This window comes from Typopeltis vanoorti, chromosome 12 (assembly GCF_054136105.1).
Source record: "Typopeltis vanoorti isolate ZY-2024b chromosome 12, IOZ_Tvanoo_1.0, whole genome shotgun sequence".
Taxonomy (NCBI): Eukaryota; Metazoa; Arthropoda; class Arachnida; order Uropygi; family Thelyphonidae; genus Typopeltis; species Typopeltis vanoorti.
Window position 1 is genome coordinate 39257788 of NC_143560.1, and position 16438 is coordinate 39274225.

Consider the following 16438-nt stretch of genomic DNA (forward strand, 5'->3'; position numbering starts at 1 on the left):
CCCTATTCCATTAATTTGCCACTCTCCATGTGAAAAATCTAGTCCTCTCAACATTTAGGGATGGGAGGACTAGATATTTTTGGAATCTAGGAATTTTATTAAATTCTTATCCATTTATATCTTTAAAATCTATTTCAGCAAACATGTCAATGTTTTTGATTTCTAAAATTTCATTTGCTACTTAACAAATTTTTATGCTACAAAACAATCCTATTCAAAATATCTTAAATTTCTGATATTTCCTTACTTGTACTTTGAGCCATCTAATACACTTTTATAAAATATATTGAATTTGGCCAAATATTTAGATAATGAAGATGCAAGGACATTTGCATTCAGTGACAATGACAGAGAGGGAAGACTGGTTGATTATATTCATAATTGAAGTATCATGGGTTTGTGAAGGGATCTGCCAACATACAACTGTTAGATTCTTACATTCTTTTGATTTGTCTTGTAGCATCATATTTTTTATTCTGTAAAATCAGCTGTAACAAAAAAATGTAATATCATTTTTAACTTCTTCCAACCACCTTGCACTTTCCTGTTTGACATATGAATATGCTGACTCCTTTTAAGGTTACATGGTGATCAGCATTTATATTTAAAAATTTTGGGACACAAAACACACGTTGAAATGATTATTTTACTTATTAACAAAATAACAATTGACGTTTTGACCCCTGTATTGAGGTCATCATCAGAAAAATACATGTGTATATGAAAACAAGCTACATGCTTTTGCACTTTTTGCACTCTACAAAGGTAAATTGAATCTAATTGATCTTTTACTTAGTCTGACCTCTAGTGGTAAAAAAAAAAACCCTGCAATAAACCCTACTAAAGTCCTCCCATACCAAGATTTTCTTCTGGACTCGTACAGTTCAGGTTACTATTGAATGTTAAAAAAAAAACACTTCACCTAGTCTTCTTGTATTGAGATTTTTCTTTGGCTTGTTCTGGTTGCTATAATGGTTGCAAATGGGTCCTCCACATTCTTGGAATGGTTAGACCATCATTTTTGTTCAGGTTAGGATTGAGTTTGAGCATTTCACATGCTTCTTTAAATTTCCTCTCGAACCAGGTTTTGGTGTGGTGCAGGGACTTGGTACCTTTCCGATCAATTCTGTGGTATGTCTGGAGTGTGTGGTCTGAAAGAGCGGTTTTACCAAAATGGAGGTATTTAATGTGCCGTTTGTGTTCATCCTTCCTAATTGGGATGGTTTGCCCTGTTTCCCCTATGTATGGTAAGTTACATATGCATTATATTTTGTAAACCCCTGGGTGGGCTAGGTGTGGAAGAGGATCTTTTGGAAGAACTGAGTAGGTGTCTTAATTTTGTCAGGGATTTGAAAGTGGTTTTAATGTTGTATTTGTGTAGTGTTCTGTCTATATTTTCTGATTGATTCTAACATAAGGTATGGCAATGGCATCCTTGAAATCTTTTCTTGAGCATTTCATACATTTTTTTATAAATGTATGGTTGATGATCTTGTATGCCTGGTTTAGTATGGGAGGACTTTAGCATGGTTTATTGCGTTTTTTTACCACTAGAGGTCGGACTAAGTAAAAGATCAATTAGTGTAGATTCAATTTACCTTTGTAGAGTGCAAGAACATGTAGCTTGTTTCAGTAAACTCGTTTCATCATCAAAAAAATACATAGTTACATATGTATTTTTCTGATGATGACTCAATACAGGGATCGAAACGTCAATTGTTATTTTATTAATAAGTAAAATAATCATTTCAACATGTGTTTTGTGTCCCTAAATTTGTAAATATGAATATTATTATGTTATTAAAAAATAACACAATATATTATATAACATACTATACAACTGGCATATAAAAATAGTTATTACTATTATTTAACTGCTACATCTAGTCAAAATTGTTTAAACTAAACATATTTGGTTGTATGATAATTAAAAATACAAACTTATTTAATACTGACCATTTACAAACATCTTACATTATAGCTTAGTTTTAACTGGCTATAATGTAAGATGTTTTTGCTGGCTAGTTTTGCCAGCAAACTGTCTAGCTTTTTCAAGGCGTTTACAGAAAGACATAAATACTAGTAAATGCATATTGAAAGGAACATAAAAACGTTGTAGCTAAAGTTAAAGAACGTGTAACCTTAGCTACAAACTAGAAGCTAAGGTTACACGTTCGCGTGACAGAGACTTCACGGAGTTTAGAAATCAGACAAAAAGAACATGTTGGTGATGTAAATCACAAAAGAAGTATCTCTTTTGGCTTAGCACATCATTTCTGTACGTCTAACCACACAATACAGTGGCAAAATAGCTCCATGCCATATCTGGATGACGGCTACAGACATTGTTTATTCAAGGAAGCTACAATAGTGTTAATAACCAGCGGAAACCTCAACAGAAATCAGGGTGCAATCCTAAACAGTTTGTGGAAAAACCTGATCCTCTCTCTAAATCCATCTGAACTACAGCTAGCCAGTAATCACATTACACGTTTACAACAAATACGCACGTGTGATAATGAATAAGAACAATAAGTCCTTTCAGTCTCTGTCAGGCGAACATGTAACCTTAGCTACTAGTTTGTTGACAACGTTTTTTCCTTTCAATTTGCATTTACTAGTATTTATGTCTTTCCATAAACGCCTTGAAAAAGCTAGACAGTTTGCTGGCAAAACTGGTAGGCTATAATGTAAGATGTTTGTGAACGGTCAGCATTAAATAAGTTTGTATTTTTAATACATCTAGTCACTCATGAAGTAAACAAGTGAATGCTGAATAGGCGAACAGCTGATATTCAGTTGAATAATAGTGCACTGCACATAACATCTGAATTGTCATATATGTATTCTGCTGCATTTGCTCTTTATTAATAGCATTTTTATTTTATGATTATATTAATAAAAATTGACTCTTGAATAAGTTTTTTTTGTAAAAAAAAACCAATGCTTATTTGCATGCCAGCCAACCAGGAAATTCCCAGTATCCCACTGGGCTGCACCATTATATTACAGGCCTTTGCCTTTGCAAAGGCCAGTAATATTATGTAGCTATTTCCTTTATCTAACTTAGCTATCTCACTTTAATATCTGACATCTCACAAAAATGAAGAAAGACTATAGGAAAAACAGCAGTGTTGATCTTAAGTTTAATATATGGTATTAATAATGCATTTAGTTAATGAATAAACAACATCAACAAAATGTTTGACAGAGTGTTCATATTGTTTCTTCCTAATCATACAGTTTGGAAATCTATAATCTACAGTATCTACTTCCATCACTGCAAAGAAGACACTGGTAAGACAAAGTAGACTATGATAATGAAACAATATGACTGAAGATTGGAGAACGCTGTTAGGTGGCATATTGTGTGTGTAGCGTTGATTTAGCGCTCCTGAAAAATAAGTAACTTTTTCATATTTTAGTGGATAATATTAGGTTAACTTATTGTAGTTTTGTTTTAAACAGGTGCATCACTGACTGAGCTATTTAGTTTGCAAGTAAAACTTGTATTTTTATTATTTTAATATGATTTGTCAGTATGGTGCCTGTGTGTGTGTGTGGTAGAACAGTGGTGGTGGCAAAGACCACATTGTGGTAATTTGAATTTGCAGTTATTGAGAGATAATTACTTGAGGCAGCATGCAATGGAGGAGAGTACAATGTGTGAAGGTATTGAACCTGGTTTGTAGGATCAGAAGAGCTATCCATAACCAAGGTGGTCACATTGCCTCCAATTGGCAAAAGTGATCATGCAGTCTTGACTTGTGAGATTCTACAACATGAGGATATTCTGTCAAGAAGGGGTTTATGTGGAAATAAAAGGCTGGTGATTATGACAAGCTTAGGAAGAAGCTTAACTCTGTGCCATGGCATAAAGCACTGCAGGGTAAGGATGTTAGGGCATGGGAGATAATTAAGGGTCACCTAAAGCAGTGCTTCCTAAACTTATGTCAAGGCCCTCTTTGGAAAAATTAAGATTTCATGCCCACCCAATCGGGAAAAAAAAATCCTAATACAGGCATACATTATTATAATATTTATTGTATTTATGGAATGGAATGATTTTCTTTTCATCCTTACGGATGGTAGGGGCAGCTATGCTACCGTACTAGGGAAGTGACTATGATCAAGGTGGTTTCCTGTTGCCTTCCTTGTCGTGCTATGTCCTATGGCTGTATCCTGTGTGTTCACAGGGCCGGTTTGTGTGCTTGCAGAATGAAAACCTCCAGAAAAACTGGGGAGGTTATTGTATTTATATTCAATACAAAACATACACACCAAGCGTATTTCTTTCATGTGCATCACTGCACCTGTGTATGCTAGCAATGAAACATTAATTTAAAGCACAAAAAACTTTGCCATTTTAAATGAGCGCAAGATTTTGCGTTTGTAAGCTTTTTTTTTTTTCTGTGCTTCTTATCAATACCTTTGAAATTAAACATATGAATAAGCATATATTTACTAATATTCATTAAGTGCTGAAATACACAGGAAGCAAAATTTGTGAACCAACACCAATGTGTTAATTTTTCCATTAAAATATAAAAAATAACAAAAAAAATAAAAATTAAATACGTTTCTTTTAAGATAAAAAAAATATCTACTTAGTCTTAAAACATTTTAAAGTTGTTTTCATTATTTCACCCCCTAATCAACAAAACTAATGGCCCCCAAGGGGGCCAGGCCCACAGTTTGGGAAGAGCTGATCTAAAGGAAGCAATAATATATGATAATATCTTTTATTTGAAAAAGAAAAAAAAAAAGTCCAGAATGAAGGAATTAGAAAACCTAACTGCTGATACTACCATTTAACTTATTTACCTGGGATTTGGTAGTATGAGTAGTTTCACAATTCATGAAAAAGTATGAAATTATCAGAAAAATATCAAATGTCATTAATTTTTATATGGCATAAAATAGACTATTTCATGAAAGCCAAAAAAAAAAAGTATGTCTCATGTTATACTGATTCTTTCCCTGTCATTCCTTTATATTATGCAATATTTTAACAGAGATTGGATGCAAGAAATAGTTCTCAAGACTATCCAAAAGATCTTATATAGGCATACCTTTAGAAATATACTTACACCAAATGCTGCTTGCCACATGGTCAGTGGTTGTTGGACTTCTCCTAAAACACAAGCCATTTTTCCCAGAGCCTCAAGCCTTATCACCTAATATAAAGACATCGTTGATTTGTTTTGCATCAGACACACATTAGTGGCACAAAATTTAAGATCATGGAAGCTTGGATATTTAATTAGGGATATGAAATACAGATAAGAATCTTTTGTTATAATGAAATCAATTTTTCACAACAACAGTAATATATTTCATATTGTAACTTTATACCAAAATGTTTGATCCAATAGGATACTTTTTTCTATTGTTACCTATTTTCTAACTATGGTCCTGTACTTAGAACAAATTCTTTTGTTAGAAATCAATAGAAGTTATATATATTGCTTGGCCATAAAATTAGAAACCCACTCGACTCTTCCAGAGGACAGCATGCAAACTGGTGACCTCCTAAGGTGATCACATTACCAACTCAGGTGACAGCATGTGATCATTCAGACTTGAGATACTACTGCATATATACAGAAATACATATTGAGTATTGAGTATATTGAGTAAAATAAATCATTTACTCATTTAATATATGAAAACCAAATAACTGGTACATGTTCAGATGTCAAAGCATCATTTTTTGTGGAATCTATACTCAATGATGCAAGGTAAAAAATAATAAAAACTATTTATTAATTTGAAAATATAAATAAAATATAATTATACAAATTACTTCAGAGAGGATCACATATGTATATATTTATTATCATCATTATCTGGCCATTTTGTAGATATTTTATACTTTATTGTAGGAAGCCCACACTAACCATTTACTAACACAACATCTGTCATTTGTAAACTCATTCCCTGACAGTGCACGTACAACTAACTCAGTTAACCCATCTCACTTGTTCACTCACCAAGTAAAAAATTTTAGTCCTCATATCCTTGATAACTGCACTCAAATTCCAGAGGTGGTCCTTTGTTACTATCATCAGACCTTCATGGAGTCAAGACTCATCAAGCGGAGGCTCCACTGTTTCTCTCTCTCTCACACACACACACACAGCTCATCAATCTATGCATTAAACTCATTCACCGCTTCCATACTCTCAGGCAATGCATACTGTACATCGATTACTCTTCATGCAAATAACCTGCTCTTCAATTCTCTACTTATATCTATATCCTCATTTTACAGCTTCCAGAGTTGGGATAGAACAATATGCCATTCCTTATCATTAACGATACCCCATTCTTTGAACACTTTCTTCTGCATTAATCCAATAATATCATTATAATCAAATTCTTGATATTACCCATAAAGGGTGAACAGGATATTATGATAGTACTACATGAAAAAAGTTACACCATCACTAACTTCTGATCAACAATTTTTCTTCAAATGAATGTTATTATCTGTCATGACACCAGCATTAATGGGTCTTACCTGTCTTCTACGGCACTTTTTACTGTATCAATCTATCTCCATCTTGGTCTTTCTTTGGATCTTTTTCCTGCCAGCCTGGCAAAGCATATTTGTTTTACTAATCTTTCCTCTCCGATCTGTTTAGGTGACCATACCATCTGAGATTAGCTCTGCTAACACATTAATGAATGCTAACAATAGCAAGATCTTTTCTAATATCCTCATTTTTAATACGATACTATCACTGATGCCATTTTTTCACTCCCCTAATCTTTCTCAGAACTCTCACATCTGTAGTCTCTAGTCTTTGATCAAGTGTTTTATTTCTGATTCTGCTCTCAGATCCATAAGTTAAAACTGGTCTGAACACTGTCTTGCATTTTGTTTTATTTTATTATTTTCTTTTTATGTTGCTCCCACCCATGAAAGGTTATTCGTAAACCTATAGTACATTTTGTACTATAAGTTTATAAATAACATGTACTACAGAAATCCATGTTTATAAATAACATTTAAATAACAAATAAATAAAAATCCAGCAGGTGCAAAATATCCCCACTAGTTGTAAACTGGTGAGGATATTTTGTAAACAATTTTAAAACGTTACACCTCACCACACTGAACTAGTAACTCTGCTTGCATAGTTTATTCATATTCTCTCATAAAGCCACAGCATATACTCTACTCCTCATAATTCTCCCAGTTTTTTCATTATCTGCAAACAGTTGCATATCCCTATTTGAACCTCTCCCAGCATCATTAAGATACAAGTTAAATAGCAATGGTCCCCAAAACAGACCCATACAGCATACCACTAGAGACTATTAGGATACTGTTCCCATACACAGTGCCGATACCTATTCAGACATCCAATCTCTTATCCGATGTATTAATCTGTTATTTAATCCCCATCCATTTCAGTTTAATTACAAACTTATGTAATCTATCAAAGGCCTTTGCAAAATCTAAATATACTACCCATCTTCCTTCTCCAGTGCATCTGCTACCTTTATAACGCATAAGCAGATTGCTAAAACACAATCTATTTAAGATTTAAACCCATGCAACTATCACAGAAATTCTTATTATCAACAATCGAATTTGGATACTAGCTTTCACAAAAACACTCTAATACCAACTCCAGACACACACAGAATGGACTACAATTTGAAACCTGTCTTGCTGTGCCCTGTAAATTTTTCCCTCCTTCCACATCTTTGGCACTCTTCTCATTGCAAGACTTGTTAAACAAGAGTGTCAATGCTGCTATGAATTCATTAGCACACCTTTAAAACATATGGTGATATGTCATGAAGTTTTACCATCTTACTAACATTACAAGTTTGCTTAATTTCTTATATACCTTCTTCCTGCTCACCATTAGCCCCTCCATTCCTTTATACTTCAGCTCTGCATGATGTTATACTGGGATGAAATACTTTGAATTATTCATTAAATATCTTGACTATATATCCTTTGCAGTGGTTAGCATTCCATTTTTTTCACCAATTAACATCATCCTATCATAATCATTGTTTTTTTTTTTTTTTGTACTGGCTGAAGAATGGGATTTTTCTTGGCTTTTTTGACTAATTTCTGCCCAACCTTGCCTTCCTGGCTTGCATTTTTTGTCCTCCATGTGATTATTACCCTTCCTTTTATGCTGCATTCATAATGCTTTATTCTTCTTCCAGGATTCATGCTTAATATCTTTATTCATCCATTTTATACTTACATTATTTGACCTCCTGATCGTTATATTCAGATACTGCTGCTATTAAATAGTTGACCAGCAACCTGGCAGCACTGATCTTCCTTCCACCCAATTCCTCATGACATGCTACAGCTCTACTGAGCTTTTCATAATCACTGGCCTTATATTTCTACATATAATCCTTTCCTCACAGAAGCCAAGTCCTCATATTTATGGCCTTCACTCAAGTGATTAGCTCATGGTCATTCACCAACTGGAAGAAGATTCAACATCCCATCTACAATAACATCCTCTGACGAATGATGAAATTCAAGGTTCTTGATCCTTGCATACTCTGTTACATACTACCTGAAGTATTTGTCCCTGAAAAATTCATTTTCTTTGTTCCCAAATACCATATCTTCATTTTAGCCTATATAATTAAAATCACCCAACAATGATCACTCTTTTCTTTATATGCTAAGCCAATTTTCTTATATACTTCTTATCACCTGTCCATTGTGAACATCCTTCATATTCCTAGATGGCCTATAACAACCAGTTAAATGTTTTATCCTGTCCATCTTACACCATACTGATTCAAAACTACTTCCACTATTTTTCTCCTTGCAGACCTTTATCTTCTGCTGTTCATCAACGACATCACTCCCTTCCCTTGTTCATTAAAACATATTCCTTCACATCTGAAAGGAAGTGTGTAATACATTATAAGATACTGTTAAATTGTGAATGAAGATATTTTATATATTATAATACTTCATTCATAATTAACATAATCCACCATGTCATAAGCAAGACTTGTAAATATTATTTGTTGTTAGTCTTTTGCTTGTAATATATTATTCATATAAATGCTTTGAGTTTTGTTTGTTATAAATTAATTATATAATCTTAGAATATGTAATAGTAATAAAAAGACTATATAAAAATGATATTCATTTTACTTACTTTATTCTGTAAAATTTATTATAAGAAACTGTGTATATATAAATTTAAATGTACCTTATGTGAACCGTGAGATATATTTTTTGTTATTTCTATAAGTAAAGGTAATTTTATGAAATTCTACTGATGGGATTTGATTGGCTACTGACAGAGAAATGGAGTTTGTTTTAGTTAGCTCGTGCTGAGAGCATGAGCTACTGTGTATAAAGAGAAAAGCCAGTTGATATAAGCTGAACGGGTTAAAACCGGATTTTGGCAGGAAAAGGAGAATGTAGTTGATTGGAAAGAAAAAGTAAAAAAAGAAGCCCTGGAGACAGCATAGAGATCGGTAGTGAGTGGCAGAAGGGGAGTTGATATGCCGAAAATTGTCTAGGAAAGGAAAAGGAATTGATAGACATTTGGAATTACTTCTATAGGAGTTCTGATACTTAAATAATTCCCTAGAACTGAAGTCAATACATAGAATAGAAGAAAATAAGGAGTCAGTAAATAAGTTAAACCAAGTGCATCAAGACTTGTGTATTTCTGTGTCTATAATTCAGTTATTATACTGGAAGATTTCTTTTAAAATGTGTTACCATAAAGTAAAAATCAAACAAGAAATGCAAATGTGCCTATGCGAATTCGATGCTTAGAAGCAGTAACCCAGTAAGAGTTGGCCTTTCTACGACTTGTGAAGCAATATCAGTTAATTCTGTCGGATATATTTTGACCTTAGCTGTGGTGTTATGTCAATCAATAGTCGGATGTTAGATGTACTGAAGTACTTTCCCCTCGATACAATAAGTGTTATGTTGTTCTATTAAGTGTTAGCTGACTGAGAAAGAATATAGTGTAGCCTGTCATAAGATTAGTTATTGTAACATTTGGAAGCTTAAACTTTTAAGAACTAATCTCAACTTGATTGACTGAGCATAAAGAACTGGGAAATGAATGTTTGATAGTTAATGGATTGTAATTATTCTGAATACTTTAAACTGAGCTAATATATTTATGATATGATTCATCCAATTGGATAGAGAGAACTATGTAAAAGAAATACTAAAGCTTTAGAATTAAGAAATGTCAACATTAGTCACAATCCACAAACCTAACTTAGAAGTTACTAATATCTGAATATGTATTCTTGTAAATTTTAATTGGATAACTTTTTGCAGATAGTTATACTTGTATGTTTATGTTGTACCATTCCACATTAAATGTTTTCTTTTGTTGAATTAAACTTGGTGCTTGCCTGATTTTCTTTCATTGCACCGCTCATAAAATTAATCGGACCTTTGCGGAAGCCTTAAATGCTATTAACAACCTCGGCCTGGAAATCAAGTGATAATATAAATATAGTTGATTGATTCTTCTATATTATTTGGACTAATCTGAATATAGGGTGGTGCAGTATAATATAAATTTCCTTATATTCAAAATGAGCATCAATCAACAACTAACGAAGAACAGAATTGAAAGAGGTAAAAATAAGTTAACAAACCATCATAATTGGAACAGTCAGTTAAGTGGGATGTTTCAACAATACTAAGACAATTTGATGTGAAGTTGTATGCCTGCATATACAAGTGGCATATCATGAAGTTACTCCACATGCCCATGCTTGGATAAAGGATAAAAGCAAGAATATAGTTTCCAGCTAAGTATAAAATCATACCCCATCCACCTCTGTTCCTGTTGGGATATTAATCCTCTTCCAGTCACATATTACTTATCCCTACAACTTTTGGGTGAATCAACTCCATCAGTGCAACAATTTTGTTTCCCTTATTTCTTATACTCCTGGCATCCGTAAAGAAACACTAATTTATGAATAATGCCTGAGGATACAATATAAGAATTGTAACATGCCCCCAAGCAACACAAAAAACAAAGCACAAGTGATATACATTATATATATCAAGCCCACACACGAAAGGTGTTGGGGGGGGGGGGCTTTTCAAGCCCCCCCCTACACCTTTTGCAGCATAAGAGAAGTGGAAATAACCAATTCCATGAGGTTTACAAAGACCAGGCAAGGTGGGTGACTTGATTGGTGAGGGTAGCTAAAGTGAGGTATGAACACCAGTTAGCTAATGAAGCCAAAAAGAATCCTAAGGAGTTCTTTCGATATGTAGCCAGTAAAAGAAAGAATGATTATGGAAGGATGACATTGATTGGAGAAAATGGTATAAAGACAGCTGTTGTGGGATGTGTGGTGGAGATACTTAATGAGCAGTTCATAAAGGTCTTTCAATCTTGTGAATGTGACTTCATGGAGAGATTGAGAGCAGTTGATGTTGGGGAAGAGAGACTGACTGTAAGTGAGCAAGAGGTATGGGGAGTTGAGCAAACTAGATGTTAATAAGGCTGTGGGAGTTGATAATATATCACCATGTATTCTGAAGGAATGTGCCAAGGAGTTAACACCTGCCTTGACATATTTTTTTAATACAAGTCTTGAACTGGGTCAAGTTCCTAAGGAGTGGAAGGAGGGTAAGATTGAGCCACTTCATAAAGGAGGGGATCGAACTTGAGCATCAAACTATAGGCCTATCTGTGTCAGGTGTTGTGGTTAAGTTGTTGGAAAAGCTTGTGAGAACTAGGATCCAGAATTGGGTTGACAACAATGGTATTATCTTTGATGGACAGCATGGATTTGCTAAAGGGAGGGTAGATTACTAAATTTGCTAAATTTAGTAATCTACTCACTTATTACAATAAAGTGACTGCTTCCTTGGATAGAGGAGAAGGATACACAGTAATATACTTGGATTTCGCAAAGGCTTTTGATAGATTACCTCATGATAAGTTGACAGTCAAACTAGAGCAGATGGGGTTGGATATTAGATTAGTGCATTGAATTGGAGACTGGCTATCTGATAGGTATCAACAAGTTGTGTATGGGGGGGGGGAGCAATATCCAGGAAAAGGATAGTCACTAGTGGAGTGCCTCAGGGATCTGTTTTAGGGCCATTACTGTTTAACTTGTATATTAATGATATCGGTAAGATTTAGATGGAGATATTCAGTTGTTTGCCGATGATGCAAAGTTGAGATGAATCATGAAGAGTAGAGAAGATTTTTGGCCTTACAAGAAGACTCGAATAAATTGAGTGATTAGGCATGGAAATGTGAGTTCAATGTTGCAAAATGTAAGGTTTTAAAATTTGGAAAACAAAGATGGGATGCAGAATTTATGCTTGGTGATGATATATTGTCGGAGGTGGAGGAAATGAGAGATCTGGGGGTGATAGTGGATAAGGATCTGAAATTTATGGGAAACATAACCAAAATTGTGAAGACAACACAAAGGCTTCTGGGAATGATGCGGAGGACACTAACTTGTAGAAGTAGGGAGATTCTTGTTCTGTTGTGTAAGGCTTTAATTAGGCCACACATGGACTATTGTGCCCAGATTTTGTCACCTGGTATTCAGAAGGACAGAGATGTTGGAAAGGGTCCAAAGGAGACTGACAAAGGTAGTTTCTAACCTCTGGAATGTTGAGTTGAGGAAAGATTGAGAAGATGTAATTTGCAGTCTGGTGGACAGGAGGAAGAGGGGAGATATGATAGAGACCTACCAGTTAGTAAGGGGGTTGTTATAGGATCAATGCTGGAGAAGTTCTACAGAAAATAGTGGGAGAACCAGAGGTCAAACTGTATGAGTAGGGGAATGAGAAGCAGGTTTTTTTCATGCAGAGTTGTAAATGATTGGAATGCCTTGCTTGAGAGTGTAGTGTAGTGTCTGCAAGGAGTTTGTGTGTTTAAGACATGATAGGATGAGTCTTTGACTCCATGGGTTCTTGGAGTAATAATAAAACATAGCAAAACATACAGCATATTAGTGCTGTATATAGGCACATTGACTTTGCAGATTAGGCAGAAAGCCTAATCTGCAAAGTATCTGTTCTCTTATGGACACATAACCATATTTATTGATGTGTGGTTGATTTTTAAAATTTGGTGCTGATTCAAAAAAAAAAAAAAAAAGTCACGTTTGTATTTACTGCAGTGAAGAATATATTTTTCTTGCTTCCCAATTTCATTCTGTGTATGATGTCATGGCATAGTCTGCCTGTAATATGACAAGTTACAAGCAAGGAATGTTATATATACCTGGAACTGAAAAGGGAGGGAGTTGATTTTTAGGGAAGAAGATAAGGATAATCAGCTTGGTATGGATTTTGAAATCTTGTGCACATTATAATTTTTATACTACATCCCAATGATGCCTTTGACAGAGATGAAATATCAGAGTTCATTAAACCATAACTCATTCCCTGTGTTATTTTCATTTCATTAAATAAAAACAACAAAAAAGAGTATTGAAAATGTCTTCTGCATGGTATCCCTTCCCTCTTTTCTGCTTGTCAAAGTTTTGCAACTAACAAATCTTCATTCTGTCCTCATCACCATTTTCTTAGCCCAGTAAAACCAAGGAAATGAAATTTGAACACAGTAGTCTAGTGTGGTCTTACATGAAGAGGGATAATAATTTCCTTAATCCTACTTCTCAGTTTATTTCTCAATATCCATATGATATTTTGGAATATGTTGTCCACTTTTGCATATTGTAAAAGTGTATGTTGCAATGTAATATTGTCTGTTATATAGTGTTAGGAACTGTTCAGAAGGTAATTGCATATTACAATATGTAGGATTGCCTGAACTTTAACTCTCTGTCCAGTATCATCCTACAATTCCCAGCCACATCAATTTCTTGCACCATTGTAACATGCATCTTCATCTTTTCTGCTCAAACTTTATAATCTTAAACTTTGTCACTGAGTCAGAATGTTGAGGCTTAAGTGCTGGGAGGACATCGTGTTTTTAGTTTAATAGAATATTTACAGCACTAGAGAAGGATTAAAAACTAATTTTAATGCTTTCAATATTTCATCTCAGTCACTGAGACATCTTCAAGGATTACAAATAACTCTTGTAACACACATACAAAGACAACACAATACTAAATGAAGCATGTCGGGTGACTTTAAAGTCCTATTTAGGTGGTGTGCCTTCTGTGGGTGTTTGTAGGTGACCTAGGATGTAAAGTGGGACATCTGACGATGTTTCCCAAAATTTGAGAAATTTTATACATCCGCATTAATTTAAATTCAGTTGATTTCTGAGTGCCTCTGCAGATTCTAAAAATGGTCTTTCCTTTTTAAATTTGCTATGGTGGAGCATGATGGTTTTCTTCCAGGAGATCACGTGGGTTGTATCCAATACATTGTCTGTCTGCAAGGCCAGACTGACCATAGTATTGATTGCAGATGTACAATTTGTGTTCTTAGAACATAAATGGGACTTTAGAGTCACCCACATGTTTCATTTAGTATTGTGTTGGCTTCGTGCATGTGTTACAAGAGTTATTTGTAATCCCTGAAGATATCTCAGTGACTGAGACAAAATATTGGAAGCATTAAAAATTAGTTTTTAATCCTTTGGTAAGGTTTGCCTCACTGAGATGGCATCATTATATTTTGTCCACAATATCAGGTCGATTCAAATCATCTTGCAGAACCTTTACATTAGTCAGCTTTATTGTTGTCCTCCCCAGGTCAGCCAATTAGCAAACTAGCTATCTCCCACTTATATTATCCTTAATGTTATTAACCTACAAATAGCAATACAGTCCTTTGGAACACCACAGGACCGCAATTTCAAACTTCAAAAGTACGTTATTAGTTTCTCAGAAGAGACAATTCATAATATTACAGAAATCTTACATTCAGCAACTCCTTCCCCATCCAAAATATAACAATTAAAATTGACTGGGGGAACTATGCTGAAGGAAGTGGAGGAGGAGATAACAAATCACAGGATGATGATACACATTGCAAAGGTTATAAGGGCAAGCCAGAGGACTGCTGCAATACTGAGGATGTTGACCAACTGAGATAAGACCATGAATGTTTCATTATTAAGGTCCTGATCAGACACATCTAGACCACCATGCTTAGATCCAGTCATAGGGATTGGAAGTGGGGACAAAAAATATTTGAGTGGGAATGAAGGTGGATAACAAAAATGATATCAGGACTGTGGAATGTTGGTTGTCAGAATATAATAAGAGCATGCAATCTGCAGCATTTTATAGATAAAAGGGAGGGAGAGATATAATTGATACATGCAGACTGTAAAAAGTATTTATCAGAATTAGAGTGATTTTTTATATGGTAGAACAAGAGAAAGGACAGACAGGGTGTCATTCCTGGAAGTTGCATATGAGAGTAGTGAATAAGAGAATGAATATTTTCAGACAGTAAAGGAGTTTGAGTGGTGCAATGCTATATTGTCCAAATCAGACCTCTCACAAATGAGTCTTAAGACTCCATGGGAGTAAATATTGACAAATATTATTGTACAGTATACATCCATATGTAATTAAACAATATTTTGTGTTATAATTCAGCATAAAATGAGTACATTCATTTTTTATTTATAATTATACATTATGATATAATATCAACATAACTATTATAACACATAACACAAAATATTGTTTAATTACATATGGATATACTGTACAATAATAATATCTGTCATTATTACTATTCACCCCCCCCCCCATGGAATCTTAAGACTCATTTGTGAGAGGTCTGGTTTGGACAACACAGTATTGCACCACTCAAACTTCTTTATAGAAGTATTAACATATCGATTATATACATATCTTTTGAAGCCAAGATTTTATTTATTATTATAACTTCTTTCTATAACTAGTTTTTGATAATATTTTGATTCTTAATATGAAATAGTAAAAAGACTAGAAATAGCAAAAAAAAAAAAAAAAAAAGGATGGAAACTAAAATACAATTATTTCTGAATGATTTTTGTAATCACTATTCATGGTTCTGATTGAAAGTTTAATTTTGTTTTAATAGTAAAATGTTCAAAATGTTTAACAGTCACTCATATACCTGGAATTTTCTGTAATTTTATATACTGTACATAACAGGATAAAAAAAAAGTTCTTCACATCAATAGTATTATAGAGACATGCATTTCAATTTAGCATTAGAATTAAGTATCATATATTCTTTAAGTAGTTAGGTGTTTTCTACTTACACTTGTTAGTTGAGGAGGGGGATAATTATATTTGGCTGTCCAATCAGAAATACTTGTTAGTCTTTCACACATCACATCAATAGACTGAAGACCATTTTTTTTGTCTACCATACATTTGTACATAGCTCTCTTCACCTAAAATATTCAATATATTTGTCTTAGTTTATATGTCATCATAAGTATGACAAAAATAGTTTTGTAACTAGTTACAGAATAACAAT

General features: G+C 33.9%; 1 protein-coding gene across 1 annotated transcript in view; it reads right to left on the reverse strand.

Moving 5' to 3' along the window:
- Positions 1-16438, reverse strand: part of LOC150100719 (uncharacterized) — a 102639-nt gene that overhangs the window by 1092 nt on the left and 85109 nt on the right. The window contains exons 3-4 of the mRNA XM_090401869.1: positions 16218-16352; positions 5073-5177 (exon numbers count right to left, since the gene is read on the reverse strand). Of these exons, the coding sequence (XP_090257995.1) occupies positions 5073-5177; positions 16218-16352 (240 nt within the window). The remainder of the gene's footprint in view (positions 1-5072; positions 5178-16217; positions 16353-16438) is intronic.